The 19,706-nt window shown below is 39.5% G+C and overlaps 1 protein-coding gene across 1 annotated transcript in view; it reads right to left on the bottom strand.

Moving 5' to 3' along the window:
• USP47 (ubiquitin specific peptidase 47) overlaps positions 1-19,706 on the bottom strand; it is a 3,572,488-nt gene that overhangs the window by 194,460 nt on the left and 3,358,322 nt on the right. The window contains exon 29 of the mRNA XM_044082726.1: positions 8,161-8,291. Within this exon, the coding sequence (XP_043938661.1) occupies positions 8,161-8,291 (131 nt within the window). The remainder of the gene's footprint in view (positions 1-8,160; positions 8,292-19,706) is intronic.

The following is a 19,706-nucleotide window of genomic DNA, read 5'->3' as shown; positions in this document are numbered from 1 at the left end:
AAATGTTTCATTTTGGTACTTGTGATTACTCAGACTAGTGAAAGAGTCGTTGGGGGAAAATGTTTCATTTTGCTGCTTGTGTTTATCCATACAGACTACTGAAGGGTCAATGGGGGAAATTATTCATTTTGGTACTTGTAATTACTCAGACTAGTGAAAGAGTCATTGGGGGAAAATGTTTCATTTTGATGCTTGTGCTTATCCATACAGACTACTGAAGGGTCACTGGGGGAAATTATTCATTTTGGTGCTTGTGCTCACTTGGACAGACTGCTGAAGGGGTTATTTGGGGAAATATTTCATTTTGTGTCACTGGAGTGCTTAGGCATACTTGGACAGACTGCTGAAGGGATCTTTGTGGGTAATAATTCATTTTCTTGCCACATGTTGCTAGTGCAAACTTGGACAGATTATTGAACAGATCTTTGGAGGGGAAAGATTTATTTTGGTGTCATTTGAGTGCTGAAACCTACTGAAGTGATTGTTATGGGAAATGTTTCATTCTGATATCATCTGAGCGCTTGTGCATACAGAAACTACTGAAGGCGCTGTTGCAGGTAATGTTTTGTTTTAGTGCTTGCGCATGCTTGGACAAAATAATGAAGGCATCTATGTGGAAAACGACTCACTTTTGATGTCATTTTAGTCCTTATGTATACATGGACAAACTACTAAAGTGATTGTTGAGGAAATTATTCATTTTGATATCAGTGAAATGCTTGTGCATACATCAACAAACTACTTCAGTGACTTCCGTAAAATTTAGAGAAAATAGGCAAACAATGCAGCTATACTGCTTGATAGGCAGCAATGCCAAACACAATCTGAATGTATATTCATCTTGATTTTAAAACACAGATATAGTAAATCCTTCCACTGTGACTCACTGAAAATTAAACCATTTAATGATCTGGCTCACTGAAATTTAAGTGTTTTTCTCAGGGAGGGCAGGCTCCCCTGCATTCTCAATGTTGGAGACAGCCACCCATACCCAAAACATTTATATCAGTGGTCTCTTCTAGGTAAATAAAAAAGTAACATGTGTCTCTGCGTCTCATAAAAGCAGTGTGAAGAGACATTAACTTAGCACAAGAAATCTGAATAAAGCTTAAAAAAATCAGGTTCAAGGCCCCAAAACAGAGACAGGTTTTAAACATTGATCTTATACAGCTTAAACTTATAAAGTTGCTAGAATAACATATTTTGTATTAATATGTATTCCCTTTTGGCAAATGAAGTCTGAAACACAAACATATGCCATTATTTAATGAGTTCAATCCTCACTGATTTGCCAGAAAACCCCAAGTTTTTATGAGGTAAAAATCTGGATATTTTGCAAAAATCTGGACAGCTGAGAGGCAGGGTCAGGGGCCAAGGCTAAGTATTCATGTTGCTTAACACTCTGAAAGTCTGTCTGATGCCTAGGTGAACTAAGGTGAAAAATCAAACAAAAATAAGGCCTTACTGTACTCTACTCTTAATAAGCTTCTTGAGGTCTCCATTAGAGTACCTTGAAATATAAATGATTACTGCAGATTTGCAGAATAACAAATTGTTCTGCCCACAGCATTCTACTGTATGTCTTGAGCCAGACATTTGTGAAGGGCTTTGGAAACCTTTTTTCCTTTTGTGTTTAAACAGCTGAAGAGTATCATAAAATAGGACAGGTGTATGTAATACAGTATACAAACAGTTACTGTATTTGATATTTAGGATTATTACTGGTTTTTTATAAAATGTGTGTTTTAATTAAAATTAAGATAATTTTAGCTCAAAAACTTTATTGATGACTAGCATGAGAACTGGATTTATAACTATCATGGTTTGTTTTGTGCAGTAACAAAAGAAGGATATGTATATATGAGTGTGTGCATGTTTGTAAGTTCACAGGTTAGTATTAGGCTATCTACCCTTACCAGCCATTTTAAGCCTAGACACATTTCTCATCCTAAATGTAAGAATCAAACGCTGTACCTTGTGCTTATAAGATAAACCCAGTATGAATCATACTGTCAGAAGCAATTTAATTCAATGGACCATTTTTTTGTTTGTTTTTCCAATATTTGTTTATTGTTTTCTGTTGCTTACTTGCTTGCACTTTGCATTTATCTTTATTTACTTATTAGGTTTTGTGGTCACTTTATAATTGAATCAAGGTACTTAGAGGTACAGCCTATATTGTCTAGTAGAGCACCTTGTTGCTAAACAGTAAACACACTGTGTAAATCTCTGCTATCTTATTATGCCACTGGAGCATGATGTTAGCACACAATAAACCACAAACTGCTGTGCAGATGATCCAGTATTCAGTGAACTAGCAGTGACTATTTAAACATTGTGTTACAAGGAGCTGTCAATATATTGTAAACTTCAGGTACAAATGGTGTCGCAATGTAAGCAAGTTAGATACCTTGTAAAGTCCTCTAAAGCCAATTACAAAGCGAAACTAGAATCCCTAGCTAAGGATAATCTTGACGTATTCTTTAGCTATGTCAGAAATCTAAAAGGGAAGGCCAAGTTTTGTGCTGAACTAACAGTGGACCACTCATACTGACCCTAAGGACATCGCCAACCTGCCAGCAGACATATTTGGTGCAAACTTCCTCCTCGTCCCCACCAGACATATCCCAAACCACATCTGTCACTAGTCCTCCAACTAGTATCTCCAAAGAGCAGGTCATAACTGCACTCTCCATGGCTAAAAACACAGCTTCTATGGGACTAGATAACATCCCAAGCTTACTAAATGGTCTAAAACAGGACCTAGTGGAACTACCTGGCACTCTCTTCAACCACAGTTTAAGTATTGGCTTTGTCCCAGCAGTGTGGAAAACAGCAACAGTAATTCCCTTGTGCAAAGGGAGTCCATCAACCAACCCTGGGAACTATAGACTCATAAGCCTAACCAGCCTTATCTGCAAGGCCATGGAGAGAATCATCATGGACCTTATCAACAAAGACATAATGACCTTCAAACTCTTGACCCGACCCAACTGGGCTTTGTTAAGGGTAAACTGTGCTTATTAAACTTGGTGGACCTCTTTGAGAATGTCAACCACCAAAGTCCTGGATGATGGCAAAACAGTACATACAGCCTATCTTGACTTAGTCAAGGCTTTTGACACAATCCCCCAACTCAGGCATCATTGAGAAACTCACCCAGCTTGGAATTAACCCATACGTCACTAGATGGGTAGCCAACTGGCTTACCAACAGAACACACACAATCAGAGTTGAGGATTCCACCTCTACCAGCAGACCAATTACCAGTGATGTACCACAAGGATCAGTACTGGGCCCCCTACTGTTTGGAATCTATTTCTCAGAAGCCACGTGAAAATAGATGGCCTGTAGCTTACCAAGTTCGCCAAGGACTGCACACTGGGTGCAATCAGAGTCCCCCAACGATGTTTACATACTTAAAAAAAAATGGCTGACACAGGCAAATGATTAGCGCCAAAGCCACAGACTTAAATTAAATGCAAAAAAATGTGTTATCCCTTTCAGCAAAGGGGAAGTCACTGCAAATTACAATATAAACAGAACCCCCCTTAGTTCAAACCCTGTGGTGAGAGATTTGGGAACACAGGTTGACAGCAACCGTAAATTTTATCACCATGTGTCCACAGTGGTAAAGAAGGCCTTCTACATTGCACATGTCACAAGTAAGGGCCTCGCATCCAGAGTTAAGGATGTTATAACTCCTTTGAACTCATCCCTCATCAGATCACTAACAGAGTACAATGCTCCCTTCTGTATGTACCTCACCAAACATCTGCAGCAACTGGAGAGACCTCAGAGGTTTCTCACCAAGAAAATTCAGGGCCTTCAACACATGACTTACATGGACAAACTGAAGGCCCTGTCACTGTACTCTGTATCTTATAGGTTGCTGACAGGCAACTTGTGCCTGGCCTACACAGCAGTCTTGGACCTTGCCCTAATGGAAATGCTGCACATCTGCAAGTTAGATGGGACAAAATTCATTCACTCTAGGGATCTTAACCTAGCATGTGACAGTAACAGGAGATGCAGGACAGACAGATATGTCTCCCAGAAATTGCCACTCCTCTGGAACAAACTTCCAATTCACATAAAATAGAGCTCCTCAATTAACCTATTTAAGAGTAACTTCGACAACTGGATGGGAGACCGTAAATTTACCCCGGGGTGTCACCTATGTCCTTCTTGGATAAGGGCAGTCAGTGCTGATCATGGATTCATGCTGAAATATAGACCATACAACTTGGTCAATAAGGGAACAAGAGCATAACATGACTAGGCTTATAAAGGTCCTAGGGTCAATAGCCTAGTAACCTCCTATGAACCTATGAACTAAACTTTTTTGTGAAGTATACATTATAGATATATTCTGAAGGGTCAGGATGTATATTATAGCTGCTTCTCCCTTGGATCATGATTTTTTTATCTGTGCCACAGTCACAGTTCATGGTTCTTTGTGTTCCAGTTCATATTTACCAAACTATTAATAGTACAATTTGTCATGCTGCTGTTGGCATTTGGACTGTACCTGCAAAGAGATGTGGATTGTGTTGAATTCTGATTTAATTTTAATATCCATTTAATTTCTTTAAATTGCTAAAGTTGTGTTGCAGTTTGTTATGCACTACATGACAGTTAAATGATTAACTCTGATAAATGCTTCAAACTTTCAATAAAACTTCCTGTTTGGACATGCTTTTGAGCCTCCTGGTCTACATTTTTGTGAAAATTTGTCAAGGCATTTCTTCCATCTGTTCAAAAACATTTTTTTTGCTATGTGTTTGTGTGTGTGTGTGTGTGTGTGTGGTGCCCCCTACTTGGACTCCAAATGGCCTAGCTACTCCTCATGGAGAACCTAAAAGTTTAGCCTTGAAATCTTCTGGCAGTGGTTGGTTACGCAACCAAGTGTCTCTCTGAATAACTGATCCAGTAGCAGCGGCTCTGGAAGAGGCCTCAGCAGCATCACAGTTATATTTTATATTATGACTAGCAATTTGAATGGTCTGATTTACCAAGAACGAAATCTGTTGATTGGATTCTATGTTTGCCATATCAGCTACAGCTTTATTCAGACTGTTAAGGATAGATAAGAGGCATTTGGTCATCTGGTTCTGGTAATTAATGGCCATGAAGGCCAGGGTAGCAGAAGTACATAACTTTTTACTCCACCTATCCATGGCCCTGTTGCCCTTGTCTGATGGTAGGGCATTTGCATTTGGCAGCAGTTTAGAAGGATTGTCTGAGGCTAAGGAAATGGATGAAGGGTCAGTTACAGGATTCTTAAAAAGGAACTTTAGATTATACTGAACCTGGTAGAATCTGTCTGACCTTTTGGTAGCTGAAGGCTGAGAGCTGGGAGCAGTGAATGTGGATGCAAAAGCATCCAAAATAGCTTCCAGGACTGGAGGGACAGGGAAAGGGGCTGTAGTGCCCACCTCTAAAGGACTGTAGCATCTCTTTTGGGCATCAGAGATTTGCTCAGACTCTCACTCAAAATGTTTCACCATACTTATAATGGTCTCTCTGAAAGATGCCTCTCCTGCAGGACAATAAGAGGAGACAGAATCCTCATTATCTAAAGGTACCTGATCAGAATCATGGATCTGACTCAAGTAAGCTAAGGAATGGTTACCAGAATCTGAGGCTTCCTCAGAAAAAGGAGAAGATTATTCCATATTAATCTTCTGTGGAGTGGGTAGAGAAGCTGAAAAGGAAGGAGGTTTAAGAGCCATAATGGTCTTGGGCAGGGCCTGAGCAAAGCCCTTCCACTCCTTCTCTCTAGAAAGGGGAGGACTGGAAACATGATTAGTTTTTTTGTCACTTTTTCTTTGGGGTGATGGCCACCTGAATCAAGTGCAGAGGCTCCAACACCTAACATTCTTCAGTTTTCCAGGAATTTCTTCTCATAGTAAAATTTGCAGGATGCCTTCAGGTCCCTCTGAAATAATGATCAACAGGTTCCTCCTTCTCTGTTGCAATAGCAGTCTCTTTGGAAGTGTGCTCCTCTGATGCCATACTGGCCACTAGTGGGGTTCAGAATCAGACTGGGCAGACTGCATCTCAGGGTCAGGCCTTTTGATCAGACCAACAAGTTCAAGACCTGCGTTTGGGCTGGCAGCAAGACAGCCTGAGGATTTACATACATATGTCTGCTTACATAACCCCTATGCTTGGGAGCTGAGGTCATATGTCGGTTGTATGCTTCTGTGAAGGTTTAGGCTTTGGTACCCCAGCTGGAAGTCATTGGTGGAAACACATCTACTTGGAATACTGCAACAGCGATTTCAGTCAGGACATAAAGGCATTCTGACATTCCAAGTACAAGTAATAACGGGGTATTTCACAGGTGGGCCTGTTTGCCTCACATCTCCACAATCCTCCAATCCGTTTACTACTTTTTACTGAGAGACAGTATTATAGGTGGTTCTCATAATTCCACCTTGGTTAAGACAGCTATGATTTCTCTTTTGATGTAGTTGGCCACTATCCTTCTACGACTTCTACAAATCTTTACTAACTCGACAGATAAGCAAAATGTTACACCACAACCTAAAGTGACTAAACAGTTCAGTTTTGATGACAAACTTGTAATTTGCCTAATTTGTTTTTTTATAGTATCTCCTTTTAGTAGTCAAATATTAAACATTCTAACAGAAGTTAAAGGCTTACTACCAGAAAACCTTATTTTAAGAAATGGAAATATTTGTTCTTGAGCACCTTCTAAAGACCAGTCTCTCTGAACTGCCCAATTCCAATTATATCAGACTGTTTTAATCATCTTTGAGACAAAGCTAGTGCATTCATGAATTAAACTGCATACTTCTGCAATCACTCTTTGTGTTCCCCATTTTTCTCAGACTACAGTGAACTCTTAATGTCTTCCTACAGGCAGTTTTGCAATTAAAAATACAAAGAAGACATTATTTTTCCTCAAGATTTGAACTTCGTATTGGAAAAGTAAACTCTATCTCATTTTGAACCAGGTGATTCAAGAGGACATTAAAACACCTTTCCTGGAAAACAATTTATCTAGCAGCACTGACTTAAGGAAGAAGAATTTCAGAGCTACAAGCCTGGATATGCAAATCAACGTACACAATATTCCATAATAAAATGGTGTCACTAAAAATTATCCTGCCTTCATATCGAGAGTAGTCTCAACTCCCTACTTCCACCAATCTAGTCCGTTTCAAGTCTTCCTTCCAAACTAGCAAAATGAAAGGAAACATCACTCTGAATGTTCACAGAGAACTCAAGACAATACAGCAGGAAAAACTATCTCTGCAAGAAAATAAAGCATCATTTTGTCTTCATCAAGGGAGGGAAGGTCTGCCTGTTTCTACACAAACTCAAGTGAAGTGAATAGTCTACTATATTACCTTTTGTTATGATACTATAGTAACCATTCTCAAGACAATGCTGGAGCACATTCACCACAGTAGCAGAAATTTTAGCAGCACACTTTGGAAATGTAACTGCCCAAGATATACTAGAAATGCATATTTACTTCTGATTATCAACGACTGGTGAAAAATGGATCTTTACAACTACCTCAGTTTCAGCTGGCATTTTGAATCTATTTTTGTCCACAACCTTAGCATATGCCCTAGACGCCCAAGCGTCATGGACTGCTCACTCTGATATAGAAGTGAATTTTAATATAAGATGCGTTATACAGTACTCATACAAAACATCCCAGACTTTTTTGCTTACAGGGATTTTCTATATTTTCTGGACTTACGTTTATGCTTAACTTATCTAATTTAATCTGAAAATTAAATTATACTGAAAATGTAATTTATTCTTCTTTTAATTATCAACTGTTGTACTACTATGTGCGCCTGTAAATCATGACTTTATGCAATGTTTGCCATTAAGCATTCAGAGCTAATTAAATGATGTGAATGTACAAGTATTAGTGTTGAGGAAAACAGCTGGAGACTACCATGTTTGTGTTGACAGAACTATGAAAGTTGAGCAGCTTAAGCACAATAGAGACTCTGATGGAGATGTGTGTCTCAAACATAATGTGGAATGCAGTAGCCACATCAGATAATTACCTATAATACCCTGATACACAATGAAAGCAATGCAGTAAGCATCCAAAACTAAAAGCATTACTTGTAATTACAGTTTCTTCAGTTTCCACCATCTCACCTTTTCTTTTAGTTCATCAACACTGCTGCTTTCTAATACAACTTCTTGGAAGCAATCCAGTTTCATTTTAGAAGGCCACCAACGTTTTGTCAAGACAGCTAGTTGTGACATAGATTTCATCTTCTCAGGTTCTGATAAGACATTTGAGAGACAAGTTATGAATATGAACTTAAAGCTTTTTCATATTTCAGAAATAAAGAATGGCAAGCATTTCAGATACAATAATTCAAAACTGACCCCTTAAGTCTAAATCCTTAGTTTGTAGGCGATCTCTCTCTCCCTCTCTCTATATATATATATATATATACATATATAAATGCTCACTGCTAATACAAAATGCACATCATAAGAGCAAAACAAACTGAATACCAAACAGGATCCAACACTTCACACACAACACAAAAAGATAATATTTTATTCTGGATTTGGCAGTCGGACTTTATACGGCTATACCACTTTTACATTAAGGAATGCCCCTAGTCACAGAAATAAAGGATATGTATCCCCCACAGTGTGTCTGCAACTAGGTTTGTCCTTACCACCACTCCAATATGGAAATTTTCTCTTTGGAAACAAATATGCCAAACCATTTGACATCAAGTACTGCAATAAATACATAGGTACTTACTAGGCTATTGATCTGTGCAGATCTTAAGAAGCATAGCCTTACAGTCCCATAGTAGCTTTTAGCCCTTATAATTTTGCATAGTTATAACACAGAAGTGAGCAGAACAAGGATATGTTGGGACAATTGCTTGTTGCCTCTACCCATAAGGAAAATTGGTGCTAAACCAGGGGGGTGAATTTCCAGTTTTCCATCCATTAATCCAAATTACATTTGAACACAGTAACAGAAGTATTTGCTTTATGTGGAATGGAAATTGGTTACATGAAGAGGTGCTCTCTGTGATACATACCTTTCCCTCTAACATGTTCTATTTATTTTGTATAATAGACTGAGATCCCTTGAGTAGATATCCATGCTACTACTGGACTTGCAAATGTGTTAACAGTGCTAACAGGATAGGATCTGTTGAAGCTTTATATGTGAGGCAGAAGTTGCCTATTAGTAGCCTGCATGATACCGGGAAAAAGAGAGACGCCTTTTGAGATGTTCTGTATAGTTTTTGTAATTTAGGCCCTTGATTTTTTTTTTTTTTGTGAGAAAGCAGTCATTACAAGTGTTTGGACTGGTATATACCAAATGGGACATTATATTCAATGACCTACCTGATGAGAGCCAAGTACTTTGGACTGGTATATACCAAATGGGACATTATATTCAATGACCTACCTGATGAGAGCCAAGTACACTGGAATGGTTACATTCCTGGACCTGGAAGCCATTATTTTTACTATATCTATATGCTGGAGGATGAAAAAGAACTTCCTTACAATAGCGGTGATCAAAGGACAGTTAGCTGTTGATATAAAGTCCCAGATCCCTAACTACAGGATCAGCTTTCAGAGGTGTGTTATCAATGTGATAGTTACAAGAGAAGTCATGCTTGTTAAAGAATAGAGTTATATATTTCTTGGCATTTAGTTTTAGTCCACGGTTTTGACACCAGCTATTTGCATGGGAAAGACCTGCTTGGAGGATTCTGGTGTACTCTGAGGAGTGCATAATGACACCAAGTTTACAGTCATCTGCAAACTTGGTCAGCCATAAACTCTTAACATTTTCTTTGATCTCTGAAAAGTAAATGACAAAGAGGAGTGGTCTAAGGCCTGAAACAGGGTAAACCACCAGTGAAACATCTTTTGTACGAGGTAGAACTGCCTACCCTAACTTCCTGGGTTTGTGTTTGTGAGCCAATTTGCTTTTAAAAGAGTTACATAGGGATTAACATTTAGCTAGGAGAGTTTATCTATGATACTCAAGTGCAGAATGGAGTTGAATGCTTTTGCAAGGACTAGATATCTGACGTATACTGATCTGCCCTTATCCGACGGTTCAGTAGCCTTCTTGAAGTTGATCAGGTTAAGAAAGCAGGATCTGATCTTAATGAATCCGAAATGGCATGGGTAGAAAGCTTAGATAAGAAAACAAACCAAAGAAGTGATATCACGGCTGGGATTTTAAGGCTTTAATATCAAGAGGTTAAAAACAAGATAAAATAATAAATGAGATGAGCGCTTTCAGCATAAAGCCTTCTTCAGATCTAGTCTCAATCAGTGAGTGCAGCATTAAATGGGGGCATTAACCAATCATAATCGTCTCCTCAGGCAACGCCTTCTTAACATACGCTTAAGGGGAAGTAAATCATTCAATCCTGGATGTTTATCAGCCCTTAAATCAGCTATCCATTTACTTTCTTCAAGCTCAGTAAATTCCTTAATATTTCCTTCTCTTGGATTACTGTATACCCGTTGCAATGCCATAAATCGAAAGTCATGTCCAGGATTTGACATTATATCTTTACTTAAAGCATTGGTGGATATTTTCTTTCTAATATCTCTCAAGTGTGCTTGAATTTGGGTTTTTAATGGGCAGCTGGTTTTACCCACATAAAAACTTGCACATAGACTATGTTCTTAGTCTGACAGTCAACATAGGCTCTAGTTGTATATAGCGTCTGCATGTCACAGGATGTTAAAAAAATCCATCAGATAGTATATAGCTGCATATTTACTGAGCACAGGGATAATTTTCTTAGAAAATGAATCCTTACAAAGCAATTGTTTAAGATTTGGTTTGTTCTTATAGCAAAATCTAAGTACATCACCTACAATTCTCCGTGTGTTCTCATCTGCTATTATCAATTGCCAGTTCTTGCTTAATACATTACGAATGGAGCCAGTGCTGTTGCTATAAGTTAATGTGCATCTCATATTGGGGTATGATTTATTCTCTTTGTTTATTCCCATTCTGGGTTCCCCTATGGAAGTACAGTTTGCCCTTGGTGCTTCGTAGCTGTAAGGCTTGAGATGCTATCATATTAATTTCACCATTTTTATAACCTCTTTCCGACAACTCTTTCTTTGATTCAAGTGCATCCCTTTCATAGACGTCATCTTTGGTATTTAGTCTGGATTGCCATAGGAATTTGTTCTTAATGACCTGTGGAATTATGTGCTTAGGATACATACTAGTTCGATGCAAAGAGTTGTTCCTCCAGCATTCCTTCCTATTCCTATAAGTACAGGTCTCTCTATGTTTCCACCAGTGTCCTTCAATATAGTTACATCTAGGAAATCAATCCTAGACTCAGATGTTCGGTCATCAAAATCCAAAAAATCAGTTGTGTTTTTTAGGTAGTCTATGAGCATATTCAGTTGCACTTTGTTACTCCCCCAAAGGAAAAAAATATCATCAACAAATAGGGGACCCAAGAATATGAAGAATCATTGGTGATGTACCAAGATTTTGCTTTAAGAACAAACAAAACCTAAAGTAGCCACTGCTACCATTCAAATGCTTTATAAACTCACTAATTTGGTCTACTGTACCATCCCACAAAATAAAAATATCATCCAAAAACCTCACATAAAGATGTAGGTGCTTGGCAAAGGAACTCTTCAGAATAAATTCATCCATCCCAGCATGATAATATTGGCATGGGTGGGGGCACAGGCTGCCCCCATCGCAACTCCTCTGATTTGCTGGTAAAATTCACCTTCAAAATGGACAAAATTATTCTCCAAAATGAGTTCCATCAGCTCAACTAAGAGCCTAATCCTGTTTTCTGAAAGGGAGGAAAATTGTTGCATGGAGTTATAAAAAAGTTCCATATCCTCAATTTTAGGAATACTAGTAAAGAGGTCCACTACATCAATAGTGAGGAAAATAAGCCCTTCCTTCCATAAATCCTGTTTTAATTTTCCTAAAAATTCCCAAGAGTCTTTCAGGAGATGGGGGTCTTGGTCACTACTTCTTTGCACCATCTTTCCACAAGAATGGCCAAGGGATGAGTCTTACTCCCCCCTGCTAGTCAAAATAGGCCAAAAAGGAGGTTTGTCAACATTCTTGTTAACCATTCGGTATCACTGGCTTTTTCTGTTGTTGCTAGTTTATAAAAAAGATGATGAATGTGAGTGCATTTCATCTGATGAAGTCTCCATGAGAGATGAAAGCGCTCATGTGATGTGTTTTAATTAATAAAAATAATACTACTTTATTCATGTTGAAGTCCAGTTAATTTCTACATTTTTATACCTAGAATGTGTTTATTATGTTTTAGAATGTAGTTAAAGTTTTTTATAGTTAGGACTGTGATATGTGTAGTTTGTATTTTTATATACAGATATATATTTCTATTACATTTTTATTTTTATTTAAACAAAGTTGTGCCTTTAAATGATAATAAGCATTAGGTCACCTGTTTCTTGTTTTTATTATTTAAAGGTTTGTTCAATGGATATTTTTTATTCTGATGAAGCCCTAGTGTATGCCTGGGTGAAAGTGTTTAGTCTTGGATTGTTATTAAATTGCTTTTGGAACGCTTTTACAGTTTGGTATTTATTTCTCCTCAGTCTCCGATTCACCAGTCGCAGTTGTGAAACTTTTTTATTTTTTTTTGTATTTCTTTGTCGTTACTTTACCAACTCGGTGGAGAGTAGCTCTTAAATCATACCCCAACTAACATACACCCCTTAAAATAACATGTAAAGCACAATAACTTGTGGGTCATAGGTTCATAGGTAGGTACTAGGCTATCGGCCCTGGGGCCTATACAAGCCCAGCCAAAAAGATACCCTGGCTTTTGCCACCCAAGAAAATTATTTTCCTGTGCCACTGTCGAGCAGAGCCACAGAGGTGATCCCCGGGGTAAATTTCCTATTTCCCATCCAATCATCAAGATTTTTCTTGAAGAGTGCTAATGAGGAGCTTTGTTTGATATAGATAGGTAGTTTATTCCAGAGTATGGGAAGTCTCTGGGACAGGAATCTATCCCTCCGGCATGTTCTGTTTATTGTGGTGACAAGGTTTAGGTCCCTAGAGCGTGTAGCTTGGAAGGATTTGGATGTCTTTAAGTGGAGCATGTCCAACAGCTCTGGGTTTGACATAGCTTTGTATGTTAGGCAGAGATCACCTCTGAGTATGCGATATGCGATGGAGTAAAGCTGGAGTTTTTTGAGACGGTCTGCGTAGGGCATCTGCTTGAGGCCGGTAATCCTCTTTGTGAGGTATTTCTGCAGCCTTTCCAGTTGTTCTACATGTCTTGTGAGGTACATACCAAAAGGGGCGTTGTACTCTATAATGGGTCTAATGAGTGACGAGTAGAGGGGAACAATTATCTCTTTTTTTCTGGATGAGAAACCTTTTGTGATGAGGTGTGCCACGTAGAAGGATTTCCTGACTACTGTGGCGATGTGATTAACAAAGGAGAGACTACTGTCCACCTGTGTCCCAAGGTCTCATCACACTTTCGGTGTTAAGTATACTACCACCTATGTTGTAGTTCATGGGTACAGAGTTTTTACCAAAGGGGATGACAATGCACTTTTTGGCATTGAGCTTGAGGCCATGGCTTTGACACCAGGCATCTGTCTCAGTGAGGCCCTTTTGTAGGATGTCCACATCATTAGGAGTTTCGATTATGGCTCCTAGTTTGCAGTCATCTACAAACTTCATTAGCCAAAGACCTTCTGTGTTAGCCTGTACCTCAAAGAAGTAGATACCAAACAGGAGAAGACCCAGGACTGAACCCTGTGATACTCCACTTGTCACTGGTCTGAAATCGGATTTGGAGTCTGCTACTTTCACAGTGTGGGTTCTGTCAGTGAGCGAGTTGGCAACCCATCTTGTGACATAGGGATTTATACCTAGTTTAGTGAGTTCATCTATAATTCCAGAGTGGGGGATGGTGTCGAAAGCCCTGGCAAGATCTAGGTAGGCTGGGTGAACCACCTTACCCTTGTCTACGGCTTTGGTGACTGCTTCAAAGTTGTCTATCAGGTTTAGGAGACATGATCTGCCTTTTACAAACCCAAACTGGATGGGGTCCAGAGTTTGGAGATTACCAATGTCTTTGTTTATGAGTTCCATGATGATACGTTCCATGGCCTTGCAAACCAGGCTCGTCAGGCTATAGGTCGATAGTTCCCAGGATCAATGGTGGCTCCCCATTTGCCAGTTAAAAGCAAAAGACAATGCAGTTCGCAGTTCATTTGAAGTGGTTTGAACTGACAGCTATCCCTTCCCTTCATGGAGCAAAAAAATAAAAAATAAAAAGACATACAGCTCTTCCATTTTCCTAAACTTGTGTACTCACTTTATGTACAGCATGAGCTGACAGTGCAGGTCAATGTTGTGATGGGCTCATGCTCCCCTGGTTTCTAACCCTACACAGAAAACAGAAAAATATATGTGCGTATTTGTCAGTTTTGACACCAGTTTCAGAAGGTAATAAATGAGGCTCTAAAGGATATCTATTCCTTGTAAAAGATCAGAGACAGTTCACTACAGTTACATCATGAAGCTTGATGGTCATTAAGAAAATACTTTCCATGACATAAATTGCATAGCTGTTGAACTAATGTGCTTGAACTAAGTACAGGCAAATCTGACAATTGTGAAGTTCAACTTCCACAAAGAAAGTAGAGTTGTGCAAGATCTTACCATAATGGCAGATGTCCTTCTCTTCACTGTTGCAGTATTTATTAAATTAGTGATCCCCTAGCAAGGGCGACCCGACATCTGGCCAGTATACCAAAGCCTTTAGGTTGCTTTAAGGTATACCATACATCACACTTATGCTCCTTATGTAGTGTACGATAAAAAGGTGATGTCTGGACATACCGTCCTCAGAACTGAGGGCCCCAGTATGAATGCCACTCCAAGGATAAAATAGAGGTAATCAGTACATCCAGAAGAGAAAAGGACCAGGGGGAGGAGGGATGGAGTGAATATTGCAACAGTGAAGAGAAAGACATCTGCCATTATGGTAAGATCTTACACAACTGTACTATGTCCTTCCATTTCACTGCTGTAGTATTCATTACAATAGGGAGACTGCCAAAGCTCAGGAAGAAGAGAGGGAGGAGGAAGGACCAGCAGAGGTCTCTAGGACCCCAAGAAGGATGGCCCTAGCAAAACCAGCTCTAGCTCTGGAAATTCCATCTAACTTGTACTGCTTGGTAAATGTATTCACAGAAGTCCTGGTAGCTGCCTCAAGAATAAAGTTAGTATCCGAACCCTTGAAAAAAGGGTTTCACTTGAAACTGTTGAATTACCAGTTTGAGTCTGACATCATCGAGACTAGAATATCGCAAACTCAAGTCAACGAAAACTGCAATCATCGAGTTGCATACCATCGATAACGAGTGCCAAAACATCACAAACTGCAAACATCACTACACACAACACTAGCGCTATCAAAACGTCGAAATATGCAATGGCGAAAACACACAACACCCTGTGAACGTCCCGTGTAGTAACAAAACAATAAACACTGTCACATATAACCATCTCCACCTGTATACTTCCAATCTTGCCACCATAACATTTCCACACTTTAAGTGTATTCCAACAAACATAATATAACGTAATACAGAACATGATACTGCAGACAACAGCAGTACATGAAACCAATGTAACTACTCGTACACCACACCGACTCTTCAACACACATTATTTACAAGTATTTGAGATCAAAGCTTGAGTAGCCCAGCAATAGCCTCCAAGTAGCTCAAGATGTCGTAAGAGTCTCTACTTTCTAACACAGTTTGCAAACGCTTTTCTCGTAGAATAAGCTTACATCTTTTAGGTGATGGTGGGCACCCTCCTGCCATACGAACACGTAATTCCCCAATTCTATTTTGTCCCTGAGCCAAAGTGCACATAAGTACTGACAAATCAGTAGCACGACTTCCCAACATACATTTCAAACGGTGATGCCATCCCTCTATACTATTTTGTGTACGTGGTAAGCACTCTAAATTAAGTTGAGAAATATTCCAAAATTCCTTTGGAAATAGTGGTGGAAAACGAAGAAATGCTGCAGTTCTAGTTGCAAACTTCCTGGGTTTACCCAACAAATACCAATTTGTAAAGTATTTCAATAAAGCTATTCCCTCTTCAGGGAATGACTGCTTTAACAAATTAAACACATGCATAACATCCTCCCTCTGGTAGAAATGACAACGCAATGAGACACTTCACAGACACCTGGAAACGATGGCATCTGTTATACAATGCAGCCAACCCAAGACTCTGCAATTTTCGCCATATGTTTTGGCTAAAATGAAATAAACAACCCTTCGGTACAATCCCATTCAAATTCATACGTAGACTTTTTATAGCGGCTATTTCAAAGTCACACAACACATTTCACAGAGGGAACAATATTTTCTTCAGCCACCAAAGATAAAATACAATGCCACATAACGTAGCTTCTGAGTGACTTTCTTGTCATGAGTGTGCACAACAACGGCACTGTTCTTGTACAAGAGCTGAAAGACACAAAGCCATGCAAACTGTACAATTGCCGACAAATAACCCCTTTAAAGATGAAAGTACCATCCATTAACCAAATTGTGCACTTGCTCAAATCACACAGATTTTTCACTGTAGTGATTACTAATACAGTCATATCCATAGATTCATCTACAAATCTTTTACTAATGAATGCAACTTCTTTCAATTGATATTCAGAAATATCAATATTTGCAAGTGTTACCACAGCACTATGTGAACCCCTACTCTGCATTCTACGTACTCTACCAACCTGTTGTAGTAAAGCTTTTCGGCTTGGTAGGTTAGGAACAGTGTCTAAACTACTTGTAGACATAACATCATCAACTATTAGACATGGTGTATCTCGTGACATGACAGCCTTTTGGCTTTAGATGAGTACACATCTCATATCGCTGTACCTCTGATGGATCTCCACTATGACTGTGAGCAGCAGTTTTACATAACTTTTCCCCATCAGACATTGATATGGTTGTACACTGTCCCTTACATTTACTGATATACTTTTGCTTACAACACCAGTATCTCTTAATATCCACAGCACGCACTAAGTTATAGACAAATCCATCGATAACAAGAACATCCCTACCACGTTGTGATTTTGTAACAGAGTACAAAGTACCTATTATGCCAGGGCGAAATGTTGTGTTCTCTGCCATGTTAGTCAGCTAAGATCTGTTTTTTAAAGTGACAAAACCTTTAAATGTGTAGTTGTAGCGGGAATTTAAAAAATACTGGGAAATCTAACAATATACACACTTCTGTAACAGTACAGGGGAAACCAAGAGTGTAAACACTTCTATACACTATAGTTGACGGTATGCACCTCGATGATTGCAGTTTTCGTTGACTTGAGTTTGCGACGTTCTAGTCTCGATGATGTCAGACTCGACGAACAGGTAATTCGATGGTTTCAAGTGAAACGAAAAAAGTACCAGAAGAAGCCACAGCTCTAGTACAATAAGCCTTAACAACAGAAGGAAGGCTCTTACCATGAAAGAAATAACAAAAGGAAATGGCTTTAGAAATCCAATAAGAAATAGTTGATTGGACACAGCCAATCCTAAGATGAAAAGAAACTAAAAGCTGATCAGAATTACAAAAAGTATTAGTCTTATCTAAATAAAATCTGAGTTGTCTATGCACATCCAGTGTGTGGAGCACCTTCTCACTGGCAGACTGCAGAGAAGGGAAAAAAGTGGGCAAATGAATAGACTGATTAATGGACAACTCATTCACCACCTTGAGCATAAAATAAAGACTAGTACGAAGGGACACCCTGTCCTTATGAAACACCAAAAAAGGAGGACAAGCCATAAAGGCTTGAAGCTCAGATACCCAGCTGGCAGAAGTAAGGTCTTACAGAAGAACAGTCTTCCAAGAGCAATGTTTCAAGGAAGCTGAAGCTGCAGGCTCAAGGTCAATTTTTCGAAAATAAAATTAAGATTTCAGGGAGGAGGAACAGGCTTCCTGGGAGGCCTAATATGCAGGACACCTTTAAGGAATTGTTTAGCTTCAAATCTAGAAGCTAAGGAAAGTGATAAAGGCAAACAAGCAGAAAAAGCTGATATGTGGGCCTTAACAGAAGAATAAGCCAACCCAGCACTGAGGAGTTTACACAGATAACAGAGAACGAAATGAACATCCACAGAAAGTGGATCCATGTTATCAGAAAGACACCAAGCAAAAAAACTCTTCCATTTGGATAAGTAGGATTTCCTAGTAGTGGGTTTCCTGGCCTCCTGCAGGACCATTGTTGTTCTTGTGTGAGAAGGTTCACCCTGTGAGGTAAACTTGTGATAATTGCCCTTGGCTAAATGCAGAAGAGGGTACTAATGCTGTCTCAGCCAAAAGGGAGTCATTTTGGAAGCATCCTGTTGTACTTTGAACATGACTTTTGGAATGAGGGGAAGGGAGGGAAAGCCTAAAGAAACATCCCCTTCCAATAAAAAGAGACAGCGTCCATCTTCCAAACCAGAGGACCCGAGACTCTGGCACAAAACAGAGGAAGTGGTTTGTTCAGAGAGGAAGCAAAAAGATCCACTTTTGGAGTACCCCACTGGTGGATAATGGCCAGAAACACATCCTTGAGAAGCACCCATTCATGGGACTGAGTTATGGACCTACTCAAGAGAATCTGCCACAATGTTTTGACCTGAAGAAATGTAAACTGCCTGAAGAGTCACTTGATACTGGATAGCTAGTTCCCACACTAGGAGTGTCAATCAGCAAAGAAGATAAGACCTTGTCCCCCTGGTTTGTTGACATACCACATCACTGTGGTATTGTCTTCAAAATACCTTGAGAGGTTCCAGGGAGAAGAGAGGATGAAAGGCCTGAATAGCCAGCAGAAGAGCTCTCATATCCTTGACATTGATGTGGTCTTTCTAGTGATGAGGCACCCAGATTCCCTGCATATTTAGGGAGTTGAAGGCTGCTCCCCATCACACGACACGTCTGAAGCATCTATAAACAGCTCCTGAGAGGGAAGAGAGGGAAGAGGTGGATGAAAAGGAAGCCCTGGATTGAGTCAACTGCTAAATCAACCACTGAAGTTCCTCCTTGAGATATAGAAGAAGAAAAACTAAAAATTCAAAGGGATGAGAATGCTGAAGCCAAACTGACTTTAGAAACCACTAAAGTTTTCACCTGTGGAGTTTGGCAAAAGGGAGTACAGGAATGGTGGAAGCCATGGACCCCAGAGATCTCAGAAATTCCCTTGCTGTTACTGAAGTCAGAAGAAGAAGGGACTGAAAAAAAGGAAATTAAAGTTAGGACCATGGGAGGAGGCAGGGATGCCAGCATAGGTTCAGTCTGGATCCTGCACCCCAGAAAGACATGATCCTGAGGAGTCAGAAAGGACTTTTTGAAATTTATAGTGAACCCCAGGCTCTGCAGAATGGAGATGGCAAAATGAAGATTTTGCAACAAAGTCTCTGGAGAGGATGCCTGAAACAGGAGGTCATCCAAGTACGGAAAGACCTGGATCCCCTTAAGCCTGCACAAAGCACTCACAGGAGTGAAGAATTTGGTGAATACCCTTATACCACTGGGGCAGCTGAAAGGCCAAAGGGCAAAGCAGAGATCTGAAAATGCCAGGAAGCAACAGAGAAATGCAAAAACTTCC

This window comes from Protopterus annectens, chromosome 9.part0 (assembly GCF_019279795.1).
Source record: "Protopterus annectens isolate FY-2018-M chromosome 9.part0, PAN1.0, whole genome shotgun sequence".
NCBI classification, from domain to species: domain Eukaryota; kingdom Metazoa; phylum Chordata; order Ceratodontiformes; family Protopteridae; genus Protopterus; species Protopterus annectens.
This window is presented reverse-complemented; position numbering and strand designations above follow the sequence as displayed.